This window comes from Salvelinus alpinus, chromosome 5, assembly GCF_045679555.1.
Source record: "Salvelinus alpinus chromosome 5, SLU_Salpinus.1, whole genome shotgun sequence".
Classification (NCBI taxonomy): domain Eukaryota; kingdom Metazoa; phylum Chordata; class Actinopteri; order Salmoniformes; family Salmonidae; genus Salvelinus; species Salvelinus alpinus.
In genome coordinates, this window is record NC_092090.1 from 10,588,079 (window position 1) to 10,612,461 (window position 24,383).

Genomic DNA, 24,383 nt, shown 5'->3' on the forward strand with positions numbered 1-24,383 from the left:
GTGGTAATGGTAGAGATATTAGAGGTAGACATGATACTAGTAGTATTGGTAGAGATATTAGAGGTAGAAATGATACTAGTGGTAATGGTAGTAGTAGAGATATTAGAGGTAGACATGATACTAGTTGTAATGGTAGTAGTAGAGATATTAGAGGTAGAAATGATACTAGTGGTAATGGTAGAGATATTAGAGGTAGAAATGATACTAGTGGTAATGGAAGAGATATTAGAGGTAGACATGATACTAGTGGTAATGGTAATAGAGATATTAGAGGTATAAATTATACTAGTGGTAATGGTAGAGATATTAGAGGTAGAAATGATACTAGTAGTAATGGTAGATATATTAGAGGTAGAAATGATACTAGTGGTAATGGTAGAGATATTAGAGGTAGAAATGATACTAGTGGTAATGGTAGAGATATTAGAGGTAGAAATTATACTAGTGGTAATGGTAGTAGAGATATTAGAGGTAGAAATGATACTAGTGGTAATGGTAGAGATATTAGAGGTAGAAATGATACTAGTGGTAATGGTAGTAGAGATATTAGAGGTAGAAATGATACTAGTGGTAATGGTAGAGATATTAGAGGTAGAAATGATACTAGTGGTAATGGTAGAGATATTAGAGGTAGAAATGATACTAGTGGTAATGGTAGAGATATTAGAGGTAGAAATTATACTAGTGGTAATGGTAGTAGAGATATTAGAGGTAGAAATTATACTAGTGGTAATGGTAGAGATATTAGAGGTAGAAATTATACTAGTGGTAATGGTAGTAGAGATATTAGAGGTAGAAATGATACTAGTGGTAATGGTAGAGATATTAGAGGTAGAAATGATACTAGTGGTAATGGTAGAGATATTAGAGGTAGAAATGATACTAGTGGTAATGGTAGAGATATTAAAGGTAGAAATGATACTAGTGGTAATGGTAGAGATATTAGAGGTAGAAATGATACTAGTGGTAATGGTAGAGATATTAGAGGTAGAAATGATACTAGTGGTAATGGTAGAGATATTAGAGGTAGAAATGATACTAGTGGTAATGGTAGAGATATTAGAGGTAGAAATTATACTAGTGGTAATGGTAGAGATATTAGAGGTAGAAATGATACTAGTGGTAATGGTAGAGATATTAGAGGTAGAAATGATACTAGTGGTAATGGTATAGATATTAGAGGTAGAAATGATACTAGTGGTAATGGTAGTAGAGATATTAGAGGTAGAAATGATACTAGTAGTAATGGTATAGATATTAGAGGTAGAAATGATACTAGTGGTAATGGTAGTAGAGATATTAGAGGTAGAAATGATACTAGTGGTAATGGTAGTAGAGATATTAGAGGTAGAAATGATACTAGTGGTAATGGTAGTAGAGATATTAGAGATAGAAATGATACTAGTGGTAATGGTAGAGATATTAGAGGTAGAAATGATACTAGTGGTAATGGTAGAGATATTAGAGGTAGAAATGATACTAGTGGTAATGGTAGAGATATTAGAGGTAGAAATGATACTAGTGGTAATGGTAGAGATATTAGAGGTAGAAATGATACTTCTTAAAGCCCCTACCAACATGTACAAATTACCTCGACTAACCTGTACCCCACACATTGAATCAGTACCGGTACCCCCTGTATATAGCCTCGTTATTGTTATGTAATTTTTGTGTTACTTTTCAATATATTTTTTACCTCAGTTAATTTTGTAAATATTTCTTGAACTGCATTGTTGGTTAAGAACTTGTAAGTAAGCATTTCACTGTAAGTAGTAACACTATGGTGTTGAATGTCTGAGTGCCCTCACCTCCTCCCTATAGGCTGTCTCGTCGTTGTTGGTAATCAAGCAAACTACTATTCTGTCGTCTACAAACTAGGGGGGTGCTCCCTCTTCTGTTTCCTAAAGTCCTTGATAATCTTCATTGTTTTGTTGACGTTGAGTGAGCGGTTGTTTTCCTGACACCAAAATCTGAGTGCCCTCACCTCCTCCCTATAGGCTGTCTCGTCATTGTTGGTAATCAAGCCCAATTCTATTGTGTCGTCTACAAACTTGATGATTGAGTTGGAGGCGTGCATGGCCACGCAGTCGGGTGAACAGGGAGTACAGGAGGAGGCTGAGCACGCACCCTTGTGGGGCCCCAGTGTTGAGGGACAATGAAGTGGAGATGTTGTTTCCTACCTTCACCACCTGGGGGCGGCCCATCAGAAAGTCCAGGACCCAGTTGCACAGGGAGGGGTTGAGACCCAGGGCATCCAGCTTGATGATGAGCTTGGATGTACTATGGTGTTAAATGCTGAGCTGTAGTCAATGAACAGCATTCTTACATAGGTATTCTTCTTGTCCAGATGGGATAGGGCAGTGTACAGTGTGATGGCGATTGCATCATCTGTGGACCTGTTAGGGCGGTATGCAAACTGAAGTGGGTCTAGGGTGGCCGGTAAGGTGGAGGTGAAATATTTTTGCCTTCTTGGGTACAGGAACAATGGTGGCCATCTTGAAGCAGACTGGGATAGGGAGCGATTGAATATGTCCGTAAACATACCAGCCAGCTGGTCTGCGCATGCTCTGTGGACGCGGCTAGGGATGCAGTCAGGGCCAGCAGCCTTGCGAGGGTTAACACGTTTAAATGTTTTACTCACGTTGGCCACAGAGAAGGAGGGGGGGGGGGGGGGGGTTGCAGTCCATGTTAGCAGGCCACAACAATGGCACTGTATTATCCTCAAAGCGGGAAAGAAGGTGTTTAGATTGTCTGGAAGCGTGACGTCGATGTCCGTGACGTGGCTGGTTTTCTGTTTGTAATCCATGATTGACTGTAGACCCTGCCACATACGTCTCGTGTCTGAGCCGTTGAATTGCGACTCCACTTTGTTCCTGTACCGGCATTTCGCTTGTTTGATTGCCTTGCGGAGGGAATAACTACACTGTTTATATTATATCTTTGAATCAATGCCACCACCTGTAATCACCATTAGCATGTTAGCGTTCCACCTGGTTTACTACCAAACCCCACTGACATCCCATCCACTGCATGCTAGTTAGGCTAACGACAGAAATCACTGCCATGGGCAGTCAGTGGCAGAGCATAACGCAATATGTGTGTTTGTGTGTGTGAGAGTGAGTGAGAGAAATAGAGAGAGAAAGAGAACGAGAAAGAGAGAGAGAGAGAGAAAGAGAGAGAGAGCAAGAGAGAGAGAGACAGAGAGAGAGAGAGAGAGAGAGAGGGAAAGAGAGAGACAGAAAGAGGGTGGAGTTATGAACAAGGAAGCCCACTTAGCTAATGAGCAGCCCCGCTCCTTCCTTCCTTCCTGCTACCTTACCCTAACTCCCAGTCTCCTATCAGAAGAGGAAACCTCTAACCTCTAACCCCCAGTCTCCTATCAGAAGAGGAAACCTCTAACCCCCAGTCTCCTATCAGAAGAGGACACCTCTAACCCCCAGTCTCCTATCAGAAGAGGAAACCTCTAACCCCCAGTCTCCTATCAGAAGAGGAAACCTCTAACCTCCAGTCTCCTATCAGAAGAGGAAACCTCTAACCTCCAGTCTCCTATCAGAAGAGGAAACCTCTAACCCCCAGTCTCCTATCAGAAGAGGAAACCTCTAACCCCCAGTCTCCTATCAGAAGAGGAAACCTCTAACCTCCAGTCTCCTATCAGAAGAGGAAACCTCTAACCTCCAGTCTCCTATCAGAAGAGGAAACCTCTAACCCCCAGTCTCCTATCAGAAGAGGAAACCTCTAACCTCTAACCTCCAGTCTCCTATCAGAAGAGGAAACCTCTAACCTCCAGTCTCCTATCAGAAGAGGAAACCTCTAACCTCTAACCTCCAGTCTCCTATCAGAAGAGGAAACCTCTAACCTCCAGTCTCCTATCAGAAGAGGAAACCTCTAACCTCCAGTCTCCTATCAGAAGAGGAAACCTCTAACCTCTAACCTCCAGTCTCCTATCAGAAGAGGAAACCTCTAACCTCCAGTCTCCTATCAGAAGAGGAAACCTCTAACCCCCAGTCTCCTATCAGAAGAGGAAACCTCTAACCCCCAGTCTCCTATCAGAAGAGGACACCTCTAACCCCCAGTCTCCTATCAGAAGAGGAAACCTCTAACCTCCAGTCTCCTATCAGAAGAGGAAACCTCTAACCCCCAGTCTCCTATCAGAAGAGGAAACCTCTAACCTCCAGTCTCCTATCAGAAGAGGAAACCTCTAACCCCCAGTCTCCTATCAGAAGAGGAAACCTCTAACCTCTAACCTCCAGTCTCCTATCAGAAGAGGAAACCTCTAACCTCTAACCTCCAGTCTCCTATCAGAAGAGGAAACCTCTAACCTCTAACCTCCAGTCTCCTATCAGAAGAGGAAACCTCTAACCTCCAGTCTCCTATCAGAAGAGGAAACCTCTAACCCCCAGTCTCCTATCAGAAGAGGAAACCTCTAACCTCTAACCTCCAGTCTCTTATCAGAAGAGGAAACCTCTAACCTCTAACCTCCAGTCTCCTATCAGAAGAGGACACCTCTAACCCCCAGTCTCCTATCAGAAGAGGAAACCTCTAACCTCTAACCTCCAGTCTCCTATCAGAAGAGGAAACCTCTAACCCCCAGTCTCCTATCAGAAGAGGAAACCTCTAACCTCTAACCCCCAGTCTCCTATCAGAAGAGGACACCTCTAACCCCCAGTCTCCTATCAGAAGAGGAAATCTCTAACCTCTAACCTCCAGTCTCCTATCAGAAGAGGAAACGTCTAACCTCCAGTCTCCTATCAGAAGAGGAAACCTCTAACCTCTAACCCCCAGTCTCCTATCAGAAGAGGAAACCTCTAACCTCTAACCCCCAGTCTCCTATCAGAAGAGGAAACCTCTAACCTCTAACCTCCAGTCTCCTATCAGAAGAGGAAACCTCTAACCCCCAGTCTCCTATCAGAAGAGGATACCTCTAACCTCCAGTCTCCTATCAGAAGAGGATACCTCTAACCCCCAGTCTCCTATCAGAAGAGGAAACCTCTAACCCCCAGTCTCCTATCAGAAGAGGAAACCTCTAACCTCTAACCTCCAGTCTCCTATCAGAAGAGGAAACCTCTAACCTCTAACCTCCAGTCTCCTATCAGAAGAGGAAACCTCTAACCTCCAGTCTCCTATCAGAAGAGGAAACCTCTAACCTCTAACCCCCAGTCTCCTATCAGAAGAGGAAACCTCTAACCTCTAACCCCCAGTCTCCTATCAGAAGAGGAAACCTCTAACCTCTAACCTCCAGTCTCCTATCAGAAGAGGAAACCTCTAACCCCCAGTCTCCTATCAGAAGAGGAAACCTCTAACCTCTAACCTCCAGTCTCCTATCAGAAGAGGAAACCTCTAACCTCTAACCTCCAGTCTCCTATCAGAAGAGGACACCTCTAACCCCCAGTCTCCTATCAGAAGAGGAAACCTCTAACCTCCAGTCTCCTATCAGAAGAGGAAACCTCTAACCCCCAGTCTCCTATCAGAAGAGGAAACCTCTAACCTCTAACCTCCAGTCTCCTATCAGAAGAGGACACCTCTAACCCCCAGTCTCCTATCAGAAGAGGAAACCTCTAACCTCTAACCTCCAGTCTCCTATCAGAAGAGGAAACCTCTAACCCCCAGTCTCCTATCAGAAGAGGACACCTCTAACCTCTAACCTCCAGTCTCCTATCAGAAGAGGAAATCTCTAACCCCCAGTCTCCTATCAGAAGAGGAAACCTCTAACCTCCAGTCTCCTATCAGAAGAGGAAACCTCTAACCCCCAGTCTCCTATCAGAAGAGGAAACCTCTAACCCCCAGTCTCCTATCAGAAGAGGAAACCTCTAACCTCTAACCTCCAGTCTCCTATCAGAAGAGGAAACCTCTAACCCCCAGTCTCCTATCAGAAGAGGAAACCTCTAACCTCTAACCTCCAGTCTCCTATCAGAAGAGGAAACCTCTAACCTCTAACCTCCAGTCTCCTATCAGAAGAGGAAATCTCTAACCCCCAGTCTCCTATCAGAAGAGGAAACCTCTAACCCCCAGTCTCCTATCAGAAGAGGAAACCTCTAACTCCCAGTCTCCTATCAGAAGAGGAAACCTCTAACCTCCAGTCTCCTATCAGAAGAGGAAACCTCTAACCCCCAGTCTCCTATCAGAAGAGGAAACCTCTAATCCCCAGTCTCCTATCAGAAGAGGAAACCTCTAACCCCCAGTCTCCTATCAGAAGAGGAAACCTCTAACCCCCAGTCTCCTATCAGAAGAGGAAACCTCTAACCCCCAGTCTCCTATCAGAAGAGGAAACCTCTAACCCCCAGTCTCCTATCAGAAGAGGAAACCTCTAACCTCCAGTCTCCTATCAGAAGAGGAAACCTCTAACCTCCAGTCTCCTATCAGAAGAGGAAACCTCTAACCCCCAGTCTCCTATCAGAAGAGGAAACCTCTAACCCCAAGGTCTCCTATCAGAAGAGGAAACCTCTAACCCCCAGTCTCCTATCAGAAGAGGAAACCTCTAACCTCTAACCCCCAGTCTCCTATCAGAAGAGGAAACCTCTAACCCCCAGTCTCCTATCAGAAGAGGAAACCTCTAACCCCCAGTCTCCTATCAGAAGAGGAAACCTCTAACCCCCAGTCTCCTATCAGAAGAGGAAACCTCTAACCCCCAGTCTCCTATCAGAAGAGGAAACCTCTAACCTCCAGTCTCCTATCAGAAGAGGAAACCTCTAACCTCCAGTCTCCTATCAGAAGAGGAAACCTCTAACCCCCAGTCTCCTATCAGAAGAGGAAACCTCTAACCCCAAGGTCTCCTATCAGAAGAGGAAACCTCTAACCCCCAGTCTCCTATCAGAAGAGGAAACCTCTAACCTCTAACCCCCAGTCTCCTATCAGAAGAGGAAACCTCTAACCCCCAGTCTCCTATCAGAAGAGGAAATCTCTAACCTCCAGTCTCCTATCAGAAGAGGACACCTCTAACCCCCAGTCTCCTATCAGAAGAGGAAACCTCTAACCTCCAGTCTCCTATCAGAAGAGGAAACCTCTAACCCCCAGTATCCTATCAGAAGAGGAAACCTCTAACCTCTAACCCCCAGTCTCCTATCAGAAGAGGACACCTCTAACCCCCAGTCTCCTATCAGAAGAGGAAACCTCTAACCCCCAGTCTCCTATCAGAAGAGGATACCTTTAACCTCCAGTCTCCTATCAGAAGAGGAAACCTCTAACCCTCAGTCTCCTATCAGAAGAGGAAACCTCTAACCCCCAGTCTCCTATCAGAAGAGGACACCTCTAACCTCCAGTCTCCTATCAGAAGAGGAAACCTCTAACCCCCAGTCTCCTATCAGAAGAGGAAACCTCTAACCCCCAGTCTCCTATCAGAAGAGGAAACCTCTAACCTCTAACCTCCAGTCTCCTATCAGAAGAGGAAACCTCCAGTCTCCTATCAGAAGAGGAAACCTCCAGTCTCCTATCAGAAGAGGAAACCTCTAACCTCTAACCTCCAGTCTCCTATCAGAAGAGGAAACCTCTAACCCCCAGTCTCCTATCAGAAGAGGAAACCTCTAACCCCCAGTCTCCTATCAGAGGAGGAAACCTCTAACCCCCAGTCTCCTATCAGAGGAGGAAACCTCTAACCCCCAGTCTCCTATCAGAAGAGGACACCTCTAACCCCCAGTCTCCTATCAGAAGAGGAAACCTCTAACCCCCAGTCTCCTATCAGAAGAGGAAATCTCTAACCTCCAGTCTCCTATCAGAAGAGGAAACCTCTAACCTCCAGTCTCCTATCAGAAGAGGAAACCTCTAACCTCTAACCTCCAGTCTCCTATCAGAAGAGGAAACCTCTAACCCCCAGTCTCCTATCAGAAGAGGAAACCTCTAACCTCTAACCTCCAGTCTCCTATCAGAAGAGGAAACCTCTAACCCCCAGTCTCCTATCAGAAGAGGAAACCTCTAACCCCCAGTCTCCTATCAGAAGAGGAAACCTCTAACCCCCAGTCTCCTATCAGAAGAGGAAACCTCTAACCCCCAGTCTCCTATCAGAAGAGGACACCTCTAACCCCCAGTCTCCTATCAGAAGAGGAAACCTCTAACCCCCAGTCTCCTATCAGAAGAGGAAACCTCTAACCCCCAGTCTCCTATCAGAAGAGGAAACCTCTAACCTCTAACCCCCAGTCTCCTATCAGAAGAGGACACCTCTAACCCCCAGTCTCCTATCAGAAGAGGAAACCTCTAACCCCCAGTCTCCTATCAGAAGAGGAAACCTCTAACCCCCAGTCTCCTATCAGAAGAGGACACCTCTAACCCCCAGTCTCCTATCAGAAGAGGAAACCTCTAACCCCCAGTCTCCTATCAGAAGAGGAAACCTCTAACCTCTAACCCCCAGTCTCCTATCAGAAGAGGAAACCTCTAACCTCCAGTCTCCTATCAGAAGAGGAAACCTCTAACCCCCAGTCTCATATCAGAAGAGGAAACCTCTAACCTCCAGTCTCCTATCAGAAGAGGAAACCTCTAACCCCCAGTCTCCTATCAGAAGAGGAAACCTCTAACCCCCAGTCTCCTATCAGAAGAGGAAACCTCTAACCCCCAGTCTCCTATCAGAAGAGGAAACCTCTAACCCCCAGTCTCCTATCAGAAGAGGAAACCTCTAACCTCCAGTCTCCTATCAGAAGAGGAAACCTCTAACCTCTAACCCCCAGTCTCCTATCAGAAGAGGAAACCTCTAACCCCCAGTCTCCTATCAGAAGAGGAAACCTCTAACCCCCAGTCTCCTATCAGAAGAGGAAACCTCTAACCCCCAGTCTCCTATCAGAAGAGGAAACCTCTAACCTCTAACCTCCAGTCTCCTATCAGAAGAGGAAACCTCTAACCCCCAGTCTCCTATCAGAAGAGGAAACCTCTAACCCCCAGTCTCCAATCAGAAGAGGACACCTCTAACCCCAGTCTCCTATCAGAAGAGGAAACCTCTAACCTCTAACCCCCAGTCTCCTATCAGAAGAGGAAACCTCTAACCCCCAGTCTCCTATCAGAAGAGGACACCTCTAACCCCCAGTCTCCTATCAGAAGAGGAAACCTCTAACCCCCAGTCTCCTAAGGGAAGAGGAAACCTCTAACCTCTAACCCCCAGTCTCCTATCAGAAGAGGAAACCTCTAACCTCCAGTCTCCTATCAGAAGAGGACCCCTCTAACCCCCAGTCTCCTATCAGAAGAGGACACCTCTAACCCCCAGTCTCCTATCAGAAGAGGAAACCTCTAACCCCCAGTCTCCTATCAGAAGAGGAAACCTCTAACCCCCAGTCTCCTATCAGAAGAGGAAACCTCTAACCTCTAACCCCCAGTCTCCTATCAGAAGAGGAAACCTCTAACCTCCAGTCTCCTATCAGAAGAGGAAACCTCTAACCCCCAGTCTCCTATCAGAAGAGGAAGCCTCTAACCCCCAGTCTCCTATCAGAAGAGGACACCTCTAACCCAGTCTCCTATCAGAAGAGGAAACCTCTAACCTCTAACCCCCAGTCTCCTATCAGAAGAGGAAACCTCTAACCTCTAACCCCCAGTCTCCTATCAGAAGAGGAAACCTCTAACCCCCAGTCTCCTATCAGAAGAGGAAACCTCTAACCCCCAGTCTCCTATCAGAAGAGGAAACCTCTAACCCCCAGTCTCCTATCAGAAGAGGAAACCTCTAACCTCCAGTCTCCTATCAGAAGAGGAAACCTCTAACCCCCAGTCTCCTATCAGAAGAGGAAACCTCTAACCCCCAGTCTCCTATCAGAAGAGGAAACCTCTAACCTCCAGTCTCCTATCAGAAGAGGAAACCTCTAACCCCCAGTCTCCTATCAGAAGAGGAAACCTCTAACCCCCAGTCTCCTATCAGAAGAGGAAACCTCTAACCCCCAGTCTCCTATCAGAAGAGGACACCTCTAACCCCCAGTCTCCTATCAGAAGAGGAAACCTCTAACCTCCAGTCTCCTATCAGAAGAGGAAACCTCTAACCTCCAGTCTCCTATCAGAAGAGGACACCTCTAACCCCCAGTCTCCTATCAGAAGAGGAAACCTCTAACCCCCAGTCTCCTATCAGAAGAGGAAACCTCTAACCTCCAGTCTCCTATCAGAAGAGGAAACCTCTAACCTCCAGTCTCCTATCAGAAGAGGAAACCTCTAACCTCCAGTCTCCTATCAGAAGAGGACACCTCTAACCCCCAGTCTCCTATCAGAAGAGGAAACCTCTAACCTCTAACCCCAGTCTCCTATCAGAAGAGGAAACCTCTAATCTCCAGTCTCCTATCAGAAGAGGAAACCTCTAACCCCCAGTCTCCTATCAGAAGAGGAAACCTCTAACCTCTAACCCCCAGTCTCCTATCAGAAGAGGAAACCTCTAACCCCCAGTCTCCTATCAGAAGAGGAAACCTCTAACCCCCAGTCTCCTATCAGAAGAGGAAACCTCTAACCCCCAGTCTCCTATCAGAAGAGGACACCTCTAACCTCCAGTCTCCTATCAGAAGAGGAAACCTCTAACCCCCAGTCTCCTATCAGAAGAGGAAACCTCTAACCCCCAGTCTCCTATCAGAAGAGGAAACCTCTAACCCCCAGTCTCCTATCAGAAGAGGAAACCTCTAACCCCCAGTCTCCTATCAGAAGAGGACACCTCTAACCCCCAGTCTCCTATCAGAAGAGGAAACCTCTAACCCCCAGTCTCCTATCAGAAGAGGAAACCTCTAACCCCGCAGTCTCCTATCAGAAGAGGAAACCTCTAACCCCCAGTCTCCTATCAGAAGAGGAAATCTCTAACCCCCAGTCTCCTATCAGAAGAGGACACCTCTAACCCCCAGTCTCCTATCAGAAGAGGAAAACTCTAACCCCCAGTCTCCTATCAGAAGAGGAAACCTCTAACCCCCAGTCTCCTATCAGAAGAGGAAACCTCTAACCCCCAGTCTCCTATCAGAAGAGGAAACCTCTAACCCCAGTCTCCTATCAGAAGAGGAAACCTCTAACCCCCAGTCTCCTATCAGAAGAGGAAACCTCTAACCCCCAGTCTCCTATCAGAAGAGGAAACCTCTAACCTCCAGTCTCCTATCAGAAGAGGAAACCTCTAACCCCCAGTCTCCTATCAGAAGAGGAAACCTCTAACCCCCAGTCTCCTATCAGAAGAGGAAACCTCTAACCCCCAGTCTCCTATCAGAAGAGGAAACCTCTAACCCCCAGTCTCCTATCAGAAGAGGAAACCTCTAACCCCCAGTCTCCTATCAGAAGAGGAAACCTCTAACCTCTAACCCCCAGTCTCCTATCAGAAGAGGAAACCTCTAACCCCCAGTCTCCTATCAGAAGAGGAAACCTTTAACCCCCAGTCTCCTATCAGAAGAGGACACCTCTAACCCCCAGTCTCCTATCAGAAGAGGAAACCTCTAACCCCCAGTCTCCTATCAGAAGAGGAAACCTCTAACCCCCAGTCTCCTATCAGAAGAGGAAACCTCTAACCCCCAGTCTCCTATCAGAAGAGGAAACCTCTAACCCCCAGTCTCCTATCAGAAGAGGAAACCTCTAACCCCCAGTCTCCTATCAGAAGAGGAAACCTCTAACCCCCAGTCTCCTATCAGAAGAGGAAACCTCTAACCCCCAGTCTCCTATCAGAAGAGGAAACCTCTAACCCCCAGTCTCCTATCAGAAGAGGAAACCTCTAACCCCCAGTCTCCTATCAGAAGAGGAAACCTCTAACCCCCAGTCTCCTATCAGAAGAGGAAACCTCTAACCCCCAGTCTCCTATCAGAAGAGGAAACCTCTAACCCCCAGTCTCCTATCAGAAGAGGAAACCTCTAACCCCCAGTCTCCTATCAGAAGAGGAAACCTCTAACCCCCAGTCTCCTATCAGAAGAGGGAACCTCTAACCTCTAACCCCCAGTCTCCTATCAGAAGAGGAAACCTCTAACCTCTAACCCCCAGTCTCCTATCAGAAGAGGAAACCTCTAACCCCCAGTCTCCTATCAGAAGAGGAAACCTCTAACCCCCAGTCTCCTATCAGAAGAGGAAACCTCTAACCCCCAGTCTCCTATCAGAAGAGGACACCTCTAACCTCCAGTCTCCTATCAGAAGAGGAAACCTCTAACCCCCAGTCTCCTATCAGAAGAGGAAACCTCTAACCCCCAGTCTCCTATCAGAAGAGGAAACCTCTAACCCCCAGTCTCCTATCAGAAGAGGAAACCTCTAACCCCCAGTCTCCTATCAGAAGAGGACACCTCTAACCCCCAGTCTCCTATCAGAAGAGGAAACCTCTAACCCCCAGTCTCCTATCAGAAGAGGAAACCTCTAACCCCCAGTCTCCTATCAGAAGAGGAAACCTCTAACCCCGCAGTCTCCTATCAGAAGAGGAAACCTCTAACCCCCAGTCTCCTATCAGAAGAGGAAATCTCTAACCCCCAGTCTCCTATCAGAAGAGGACACCTCTAACCCCCAGTCTCCTATCAGAAGACGAAAACTCTAACCCCCAGTCTCCTATCAGAAGAGGAAACCTCTAACCCCCAGTCTCCTATCAGAAGAGGAAACCTCTAACCCCCAGTCTCCTATCAGAAGAGGAAACCTCTAACCCCAGTCTCCTATCAGAAGAGGAAACCTCTAACCCCCAGTCTCCTATCAGAAGAGGAAACCTCTAACCCCCAGTCTCCTATCAGAAGAGGAAACCTCTAACCTCCAGTCTCCTATCAGAAGAGGAAACCTCTAACCCCCAGTCTCCTATCAGAAGAGGAAACCTCTAACCCCCAGTCTCCTATCAGAAGAGGAAACCTCTAACCCCCAGTCTCCTATCAGAAGAGGAAACCTCTAACCCCCAGTCTCCTATCAGAAGAGGAAACCTCTAACCCCCAGTCTCCTATCAGAAGAGGAAACCTCTAACCTCTAACCCCCAGTCTCCTATCAGAAGAGGAAACCTCTAACCCCCAGTCTCCTATCAGAAGAGGAAACCTTTAACCCCCAGTCTCCTATCAGAAGAGGACACCTCTAACCCCCAGTCTCCTATCAGAAGAGGAAACCTCTAACCCCCAGTCTCCTATCAGAAGAGGAAACCTCTAACCCCCAGTCTCCTATCAGAAGAGGAAACCTCTAACCCCCAGTCTCCTATCAGAAGAGGAAACCTCTAACCCCCAGTCTCCTATCAGAAGAGGAAACCTCTAACCCCCAGTCTCCTATCAGAAGAGGAAACCTCTAACCCCCAGTCTCCTATCAGAAGAGGAAACCTCTAACCCCCAGTCTCCTATCAGAAGAGGAAACCTCTAACCCCCAGTCTCCTATCAGAAGAGGAAACCTCTAACCCCCAGTCTCCTATCAGAAGAGGAAACCTCTAACCCCCAGTCTCCTATCAGAAGAGGAAACCTCTAACCCCCAGTCTCCTATCAGAAGAGGAAACCTCTAACCCCCAGTCTCCTATCAGAAGAGGAAACCTCTAACCCCCAGTCTCCTATCAGAAGAGGAAACCTCTAACCCCCAGTCTCCTATCAGAAGAGGGAACCTCTAACCTCCAGTCTCCTATCAGAAGAGGAAACCTCTAACCCCCAGTCTCCTATCAGAAGAGGAAAACTCTAACCCCCAGTCTCCTATCAGAAGAGGACACCTTTCCATTAGTCCATGGTAGTTAGAGTCTAGTACAATAAAATACCTGTCAACCGCACTTAACATTACAGCCCCCACACCCCAGCACACACACACAATCAATCAATAACATGTATACATCAGCTGATGACACAAAGTGCTATACAGAAACCCAGCCTAAAACCCCAAACAGCAAGCAATGAAGCACACACACACACACACACACACACACACACACACACACACACACACACACACACACACACACACACACACACACACACACACACACACACACACACACACACACACACACACACGTACATGCACACACACACACACGCACACACACACGCACACACACACGCACACACACACACACACACCCTCACTCCCCTACACACAGCCAATAACATCTGCTCCTGTTTGTCTCCCTCGACCCCCAGGGGACCGACCAGCACTCCAGGAGGAACCGGTCTCGAAAATAGCTTTTTTTTACAAGCAGAAACACAATGCAACTTCAACCCCCGGACCGATCTCTCTCTCCTCCTCTCATTCATTCCTCTACTGCTTTATGACCTGAGAGAACAAACACTGTCTCGTTCAGTTTAGCCTGTAGACTGGATCATCGATGTCTGTTAGTTAACGGCTGGATCTAAGATCACGGAGACATCAGGCAGTGTCCTACCTGGTACCCTATTCCCTATGTAGAGCACTACGGTCTATTGTAGCACCCTATTCCCTATGTAGAGCACTACGGTCTATAATAGCACCCTATTCCCTATGTAGAGCACTACGGTCTATAGTAGTACCCTATTCCCTATGTAGAGCACTACGGTCTATAGTAGTACCCTATTCCCTATGTAGAGCACTACGGTCTATAGTAGCACCCTATTCCCTATGTAGAGCACTACGGTCTATAGTAGCACCCTATTCCCTATGTAGAGCACTACGGTCTATAGTAGCACCCTATTCCCTATGTAGAGCACTACGGTCTATAGTAGCACCCTATTCCCTATGTAGAGCACTACGGTCTATAGTAGCACCCTATTCCCTATGTAGAGCACTACGGTCTATAGTAGCACCCTATTCCCTATGTAGAGCACTACGGTCTATAGTAGCACCCTATTCCCTATGTAGAGCACTACGGTCTATAGTAGTACCCTATTCCCTATGTAGAGCACTACGGTCTATAGTAGCACCCTATTCCCTATGTAGAGCACTACGGTCTATAGTAGTACCCTATTCCCTATGTAGAGCACTACGGTCTATAGTAGCACCCTATTCCCTATGTAGAGCACTACGGTCTATAGTAGCACCCTATTCCCTATGTAGAGCACTACGGTCTATAGTAGCACCCTATTCCCTATGTAGAGCACTACGGTCTATAGTAGCACCCTATTCCCTATGTAGAGCACTACGGTCTATAGTAGCACCCTATTCCCTATGTAGAGCACTACGGTCTATAGTAGCACCCTATTCCCTATGTAGAGCACTACGGTCTATAGTAGCACCCTATTCCCTATGTAGAGCACTACGGTCTATAGTAGTACCCTATTCCCTATGTAGAGCACCACGGTCTATAGTAGTACCATATTCCCTATGTAGAGCACTACGGTCTATAGTAGCACCCTATTCCCTATGTAGAGCACTACGGTCTATAGTAGCACCCTATTCCCTATGTAGAGCACTACGGTCTATAGTAGTACCCTATTCCCTATGTAGAGCACTACGGTCTATAGTAGCACCCTATTCCCTATGTAGAGCACTACGGTCTATAGTAGCACCCTATTCCCTATGTAGAGCACTAAGGTCTATAGTAGCACCCTATTCCCTATGTAGAGCACTACGGTCTATAGTAGCACCCTATTCCCTATGTAGAGCACTACGGTCTATAGTAGCACCCTATTCCCTATGTAGAGCACTACGGTCTATAGTAGCACCCTATTCCCTATGTAGAGCACTACGGTCTATAGTAGCACCCTATTCCCTATGTAGAGCACTACGGTCTATAGTAGCACCCTATTCCCTATGTAGAGCACTACGGTCTATAGTAGCACCCTATTCCCTATGTAGAGCACTATGGTCTATAGTAGCACCCTATTCCCTATGTAGAGCACTACGGTCTATAGTAGCACCCTATTCCCTATGTAGAGCACTACGGTCTATAGTAGTACCCTATTCCCTATGTAGAGCACCACGGTCTATAGTAGTACCATATTCCCTATGTAGAGCACTACGGTCTATAGTAGCACCCTATTCCCTATGTAGAGCACTACGGTCTATAGTAGCACCCTATTCCCTATGTAGAGCACTACGGTCTATAGTAGCACCCTATTCCCTATGTAGAGCACTACGGTCTATAGTAGCACACCATTCCCTATGTAGAGCACTACGGTCTATAGTAGTACCCTATTCCCTATGTAGAGCACTACGGTCTATAGTAGCACCCTATTCCCTATGTAGAGCACTACGGTCTATAGTAGCACCCTATTCCCTATGTAGAGCACTACGGTCTATAGTAGCACCCTATTCCCTATGTAGAGCACTACGGTCTATAGTAGCACCCTATTCCCTATGTAGAGCACTACGGTCTATAGTAGCACCCTATTCCCTATGTAGAGCACTACGGTCTATAGTAGCACCCTATTCCCTATGTAGAGCACTACGGTCTATAGTAGCACCCTATTCCCTATGTAGAGCACTACGGTCTATAGTAGCACCACTATATAGGGAATAGGGCTCTGGTCTATAGTAGTACCACTATATAGGGCTCTGGTCTATAGTAGTACCACTATATAGGGCTCTGGTCTATAGTAGTACCACTATATAGGGCTCTGGTCTATAGTAGTACCACTATATAGGGCTCTGGTCTATAGTAGTACCACTATATAGGGCTCTGGTCTATAGTAGGGCTCTGGTCTATAGTAGTACCACTATATAGGGCTCTGGTCTATAGTAGTGCCACTATATAGGGCTCTGGTCTATAGTAGTGCTCTGGTCTATAGTAGTACCACTATATAGGGCTCTGGTCTATAGTAGTACCACTATATAGGGCTCTGGTCTATAGTAGTACCACTATATAGGGCTCTGGTCTATAGTAGGGCTCTGGTCTATAGTAGTACCACTATATAGGGCTCTGGTCTATAGTAGTACCACTATATAGGGCTCTGGTCTATAGTAGTACCACTATATAGGGCTCTGGTCTATAGTAGTACCACTATATAGGGCTCTGGTCTATAGTAGGGCTCTGGTCTATAGTAGTACCACTATATAGGGCTCTGGTCTATAGTAGTACCACTATATAGGGCTCTGGTCTATAGTAGGGCTCTGGTCTATAGTAGTACCACTATATAGGGCTCTGGTCTATAGTAGTACCACTATATAGGGCTCTGGTCTATAGTAGTAGAGAGAATGTTAGAGAGGGTGTTTTCAGGATGTAGTTATATCTCTAATAGAGATGTACAGTAGAACTTTGGAGATTTATGAGTTAGTTTGATTGACACAATGAAAATAACAGTGTAATTATTAGAAAACGTGATAAAAGCCAATGTATTTAAATGTTTAAGCATGCATTTAATTGTGAAGTTAGACTTAAAATGAATAAATCACTAATGACTAATGTGAATTAGAATCTATACTATACTTAAAAAGTTAAGTGACAGAAAGGAGAGGCTAAAGATATCCTTCAATCAACTTCCTGTCTCTGTTTATTTCTAATACACTCTATACTCTCCTCCCTCTCGGGGCGTTTGAGATGAACTTGCTTCAATACGAGGCGTCCATGATTCATCTCTCAAAGAAATCCTCAGCCTGTATTGTTAGTCTTGGAACCCGGTGGTTCCCTAAAGGCTACAGCACGTGGCTTTAGGTGTTGAGTATCTCTAACACCGGCCATGTCAATACCAAGGAGCTGAAGGAAACTGGGTTACTGTAGTAATGCAGGTCTTTTATCTGTGACGAGGTGAGATCACCAATGGTGTCCCAGTAGATCTGAGGTTATATAACCAATGGTGTCCCAGTAGATATGAGGTTATATAACCAATGGTGTCCCAGTAGATCTGAGGTTATATAACCAATGGTGTCCCAGTAGATCTGAGGTTATATAACCAATGGTGTCCCAGTAGATCTGAGGTTATATAACCAATGGTGTCCCAGTAGATCTGAGGTTATATCACCAATGGTGTCCCAGTAGATCTGAGGTTATATAACCAATGGTGTCCCAGTAGATCTGAGGTTATATAACCAATGGTGTCCCAGTAGATCTGAGGTTATATAACCAATGGTGTCCCAGTAGATCTGAGGTTATATAACCAATGGTGTCCCAGTAGATCTGAGGTTATATAACCAATGGTGTCCTAGTAGATCTGAGGTTATATAACCAATGGTGTCCCAGTAGATCTGAGGTTATATAACCAATGGTGTCCCAGTAGATCTGAGGTTATATAACCAATGGTGTCCCAGTAGATCTGAGGTTATATAACCAATGGTGTCCTAGTAGATCTGAGGTTATATAACCAATGGTGTCCCAGTAGATCTGAGGTGATATAACCAAAGCAGGGGGATCAGCCGAAACATATCGGAGCTGGTCATATTGGAGCTGGTCATATTGGAGCTGGTCATATTGGAGCTGGTCATATTGGAGCTGGTCATATCGGAGCAGGTCATATTGGAGCAGGTCATATTGGAGCTGGTCATATTGGAGCTGGACATATTGGAGCTGGTCATATTGGAGCTGGTCATATCGGAGCTGGTCATATTGGAGCTGGACATATTGGAGCTGGACATATTGGAGCTGGACATATAGGAGCTGGACATAATGGAGCTGGTCATATTGGAGCTGGTCATATTGGAGCTGGTCATATTGGAGCTGGAATATTGGAGCTGGTCATATCGGAGCTGGACATGTTGGAGCTGGTCATATTGGAGCTGGACATATTGGAGCTGGTCATATTGGTGCTGGACATATTGGAGCTGGTCATATTGGAGCTGGTCATATTGGAGCTGGTCATATTGGAGCTGGACATATTGGATCTGGTCATATCGGAGCTGGACATGTTGGAGCTGGTCATATTGGAGCTGGACATATTGGAGCTGGTCATATTGGAGCTAGTCATATTGGAGCTGGACATATTGGAGCTGGTCATATTGGTGCTGGTCATATTGGAGCTGGTCATATCGGAGCTGGACATGTTGGAGCTGGTCATATTGGAGCTGGACATATTGGAGCTGGTCATATCGGAGCTGGACATGTTGGAGCTGGTCATATTGGAGCTGGACATATTGGAGCTGGTCATATTGGAGCTGGTCATATTGGAGCTGGACATATTGGAGCTGGTCATATTGGAGCTGGTCATATTGGAGCTGGTCATATTGGAGCTGGTCATATTGGTGCTGGACATATTGGAGCTGGTCATATTGGAGCTGGTCATATTGGAGCTGGTCATATTGGAGCTGGCCATATTGGAGCTGGTCATATCGGAGCTGGACATGTCGGAGCTGGTCATATTGGAGCTGGACATATTGGAGCTGGTCATATTGGAGCTGGACATATTGGAGCTGGTCATATTGGTGCTGGTCATATTGGCGCTGGTCATATCGGAGCTGGACATGTTGGAGCTGGTCATATTGGAGTGGTCATATTGGAGCTGGTCATATTGGAGCTGGTCATATTGGAGCTGGTCATATTGGAGCTGGTCATGTTGGAGCTGGTCATATTGGAGCTGGTCATATTGGAGCTGGTCATATTGGAGCTGGTCATATTGGAGCTGGTCATATTGGAGCTGGTCATATCGGAGCTGGTCATATCGGAGCTGGTCATATCGGAGCTGGTCATATCGGAGCTGGACATATTGGAGCTGGTCATATTGGAGCTGGTCATATTGGAGCTGGTCATACTGGAGCTGGTCATATCGGAGCTGGTCATATTGGAGCTGGTCATATTGGAGCTGGACATATTGGAGCTGGTCATATTGGAGCTGGTCATATTGGAGCTGGTCATATTGGAGCTGGTCATATGGTCATATCGGAGCTGGTCATATTGGAGCTGGTCATATTGGAGCTGGACATATTGGAGCTGGTCATACTGGAGCTGGTCATATCGGAGCTGGTCATATTGGAGCTGGTCATACTGGAGCTGGTCATATCGGAGCTGGTCATATTGGAGCTGGACATATTGGAGCTGGTCATATTGGAGCTGGTCATACTGGAGCTGGTCATATCGGAGCTGGTCATTTTGGAGCTGGACATATTGGAGCTGGTCATATTGGAGCTGGTCATATTGGAGCTGGTCATACTGGAGCTGGCCATACTGGAGCTGGTCATATTGGAGCTGGTCATATTGGAGCTGGTCATATTGGAGCTGGTCATATGGTCATATCGGAGCTGGTCATATCGGAGCTGGACATATTGGAGCTGGACATGTTGGAGCTGGTCATGTTGGAGCTGGTCATACTGGAGCTGGTCATATTGGAGCTGGACATATTGGAGCTGGTCATATTGGAGCTGGTCATATTGGAGCTGGTCATATTGGAGCTGGTCATGTTGGAGCTGGTCATATTGGAGCTGGTCATATTGGAGCTGGTCATATTGGAGCTGGTCATACTGGAGCTGGTCATATTGGAGCTGGTCATATTGGAGCTGGTCATGTTGGAGCTGGTCATATTGGAGCTGGTCATATTGGAGCTGGTCATATTGGAGCTGGTCATATCGGAGCTGGACATATTGGAGCTGGTCATATTGGAGCTGGTCATATTGGAGCTGGTCATACTGGAGCTGGTCATATCGGAGCTGGTCATATTGGAGCTGGTCATATTGGAGCTGGACATATTGGAGCTGGACATATTGGAGCTGGTCATATTGGAGCTGGTCATATTGGAGCTGGTCATATTGGAGCTGGTCATATGGTCATGTCGGAGCTGGTCATATTGGAGCTGGTCATATTGGAGCTGGACATATTGGAGCTGGTCATACTGGAGCTGGTCATATCGGAGCTGGTCATATTGGAGCTGGTCATACCGGAGCTGGTCATATCGGAGCTGGTCATATTGGAGCTGGTCATATTGGAGCTGGTCATACTGGAGCTGGTCATATCGGAGCTGGTCATATTGGAGCTGGACATATTGGAGCTGGTCATATTGGAGCTGGTCATATTGGAGCTGGTCATACTGGAGCTGGCCATACTGGAGCTGGTCATATTGGAGCTGGTCATATTGGAGCTGGTCATATTGGAGCTGGTCATATGGTCATATCGGAGCTGGTCATATCGGAGCTGGACATATTGGAGCTGGACATATTGGAGCTGAACATATTGGAGCTGGTCATATTGGAGCTGGTCATATTGGAGCTGGTCATATTGGAGCTGGTCATATTGGAGCTGGTCATACTGGAGCTGGTCATGTTGGAGCTGGTCATGTTGGAGCTGGTCATCCTGGAGCTGGTCATATTGGAGCTGGACATATTGGAGCTGGTCATATTGGAGCTGGTCATGTTGGAGCTGGTCATATTGGAGCTGGTCATATTGGAGCTGGTCATATTGGAGCTGGTCATATTGGAGCTGGTCATATCGGAGCTGGTCATATTGGAGCTGGACATATAGGAGCTGGTCATATTGGAGCTGGACATACAGGAGCTGGACATATTGGAGCTGGTCATGTGAAGTATTGAATACATTTGACTGATATCAAAAGGGAATAAATGAATAAAAACATAAAAGGATTTGGATTTTGCTGATTGTGAGGAAGATCTGGCAGAGAGTATGAATATCTAAGAGAATAGTTGTTATAGAGTCTCTTTCATGGCTCTATTACATGGATAAAGACCATTCCCTATTCATGGAAACTACAAAACTGTTGCTTATTAAGATGGGAGGCAAGTCGGGTTTCTGACGAAATTCCCTGAAATGTTCCGACATTACCAGAAATCTCTGTTGGAGGATTCCCAGATTTCCTGCTTTTTCCCTCCTGATTCCGGAATCTTCCAACCAGAATTGTGTAAAGAAGAGAGAGGAGATAGAGGACTGTTACTTACGGACACACAGGTCTCCACTCTCGTAGAAACCTGGGCAACACTGAGAACGCCTTCTGTACATAGTCCTCACACCCCTACGGTACGCTGTCTTATAGCTGATCCTGTAACACAGGGAGACAGAGACAGAGAGAGAGAGAAGGAGAGAGAGAGGGCGAGAAAGAGAGGGTGGGGGCGGTAGAGAGGTAGAGAGAGGGCGAGAGAGAGAGGGTTTGGGCGGTAGATGGGAGAGAGAGAGAGGAGAGAGACATAGAAACGGAGAGAAAGTGGGGGGGTAGAGGCGGAGAGAGAGTGAAAAAGATAGAGATAGAGGGGGTGGAAGAAAGAGAGAGAGAGAGAGAGAGAGAGAGAGAGAGAGAGAGAGAGAGAGAGAGAGAGAGCACAGAGAGACAGAGAGAGAGAGAGAGAGAAAGAGAGAGAGAGAGAGAGAGAGAGAGAAAGAGAGAGAGAGAGAGAGAGAGAGAGAGAGAGAGAGAGAGAGAGAGAGAGAGAGAGAGAGAGAGAGAGAGAGAGAAAGAGGGAGAGAGTGGTGAAACAGGTGTTAGTCAGAGTAACTTTGTCCTTGAGGACTTTAAAAGTGCTGATTTGGGGTCTCCTCTCGTCTCCTCCTGTACCCATCTGTTTGGCTCTCTCTATCTGGCTGTTGCTCTGTGGTAGGACCGACTACACCGGGGCAGCTGGGAAACCCTCCGGAGGACCATCCACCTGGTCCTTGACTATCTGGCTGTTGCTCTGTGGTAGGATCGACAACACCGGGGCAGCTGGGAAACCCTCCGGAGGACCATCCACCTGGTCCTCTCTCTATCTGGCTGTTGCTCTGTGGTAGGATCGACAACACCGGGGCAGCTGGGAAACCCTCCGGAGGACCATCCACCTGGTCCTCTCTCTATCTGGCTGTTGCTCTGTGGTAGGACCGACAACACCGGGGCAGCTGGGAAACCCTCCGGAGGACCATCCACCTGGTCCTTGACTATATAGTCTTGTACACTCACACAACTCTCAATGTGTCCAATGCAGTAGTATTGACCTAATGCAGTAGTATTGACCTAATGCAGTAGTATTGATCTAATGCAGTAGTATTGACCTAATACAGTAGTACTGACCTAATGCAGTAGTACTGACCTAATACAGTAGTATTGATCTAATGCAGTAGTATTGACCTAATACAGTAGTATTGATCTAATGCAGTAGTAATGACCTAATGCAGTAGTACTGACCTAATGCAGTAGTATTGACCTAATGCAGTAGTATTGACCTAATGCAGTAGTACTGACCTAATGCAGTAGTATTGATCTAATACAGTAGTATTGACCTAATACAGTAGTACTGACCTAATGCAGTAGTATTGACCTAATGCAGTAGTATTGATCTAATGCAGTAGTACTGACCTAATGCAGTAGTACTGACCTAATGCAGTAGTACTGACCTAATGCAGTAGTATTGATCTAATACAGTAGTATTGACCTAATACAGTAGTATTGACCTAATGCAGTAGTACTGACCTAATACAGTAGTATTGATCTAATACAGTAGTATTGACCTAATACAGTAGTATTGACCTAATGCAGTAGTATTGACCTAATACAGTAGTATTGATCTAATGCAGTAGTATTGACCTAATACAGTAGTATTGATCTAATGCAGTAGCAATGACCTAATGCAGTAGTACTGACCTAATGCAGTAGTAATGACCTAATGCAGTAGTACTGACGTAATACAGTAGTACTGACCTAATGCAGTAGTACTGACCTAATGCAGTAGTATTGACCTAATACAGTAGTATTGACCTAATGCAGTAGTATTGACCTAATGCAGTAGTACTGATCTAATACAGTAGTACTGACCTAATACAGTAGTATTGACCTAATGCAGTAGTATTGACCTAATGCCGTAGTACTGATCTAATACAGTAGTATTGATCTAATACAGTAGTATTGACCTAATACAGTAGTACTGATCTAATACAGTAGTATTGACCTAATACAGTAGTATTGATCTAATGCAGTAGTACTGACCTAATGCAGTAGTATTGACCTAATACAGTAGTATTGACCTAATGCAGTAGTATTGACCTAATGCAGTAGTACTGATCTAATACAGTAGTACTGACCTAATACAGTAGTATTGACCTAATGCAGTAGTATTGACCTAATGCCGTAGTACTGATCTAATACAGTAGTATTGATCTAATACAGTAGTATTGACCTAATACAGTAGTACTGATCTAATACAGTAGTATTGACCTAATACAGTAGTACTGACCTAATACAGTAGTACTGACCTAATACAGTAGTACTGACCTAATACAGTAGTATTGACCTAATACAGTAGTATTGATCTAATACAGTAGTATTGACCTAATACAGTAGTACTGACCTAATACAGTAGTACTGACCTAATACAGTAGTACTGACCTAATGCAGTAGTACTGATCTAATACAGTAGTATTGACCTAATACAGTAGTACTGATCTAATACAGTAGTATTGACCTAATACAGTAGTATTGATCTAATGCAGTAGTATTGACCTAATACAGTAGTATTGACCTAATGCAGTAGTATTGACCTAATGCAGTAGTACTGATCTAATACAGTAGTACTGACCTAATACAGTAGTATTGACCTAATGCAGTAGTATTGACCTAATGCCGTAGTACTGATCTAATACAGTAGTATTGATCTAATACAGTAGTATTGACCTAATACAGTAGTACTGATCTAATACAGTAGTATTGACCTAATACAGTAGTATTGACCTAATACAGTAGTACTGACCTAATACAGTAGTACTGACCTAATGCAGTAGTACTGATCTAATACAGTAGTATTGACCT

The 24,383-nt window shown here is 45.9% G+C and overlaps 1 protein-coding gene across 2 annotated transcripts in view; it reads right to left on the reverse strand.

The window, feature by feature from the left end:
* Window positions 1-24,383, reverse strand: part of LOC139575523 (multiple epidermal growth factor-like domains protein 11) — a 324,245-nt gene that overhangs the window by 206,020 nt on the left and 93,842 nt on the right. For both annotated transcript variants that reach the window (XM_071400542.1, XM_071400543.1), the window contains one exon: window positions 21,553-21,653. In XM_071400542.1, the coding sequence (XP_071256643.1) occupies window positions 21,553-21,653 (101 nt within the window). The remainder of the gene's footprint in view (window positions 1-21,552; window positions 21,654-24,383) is intronic.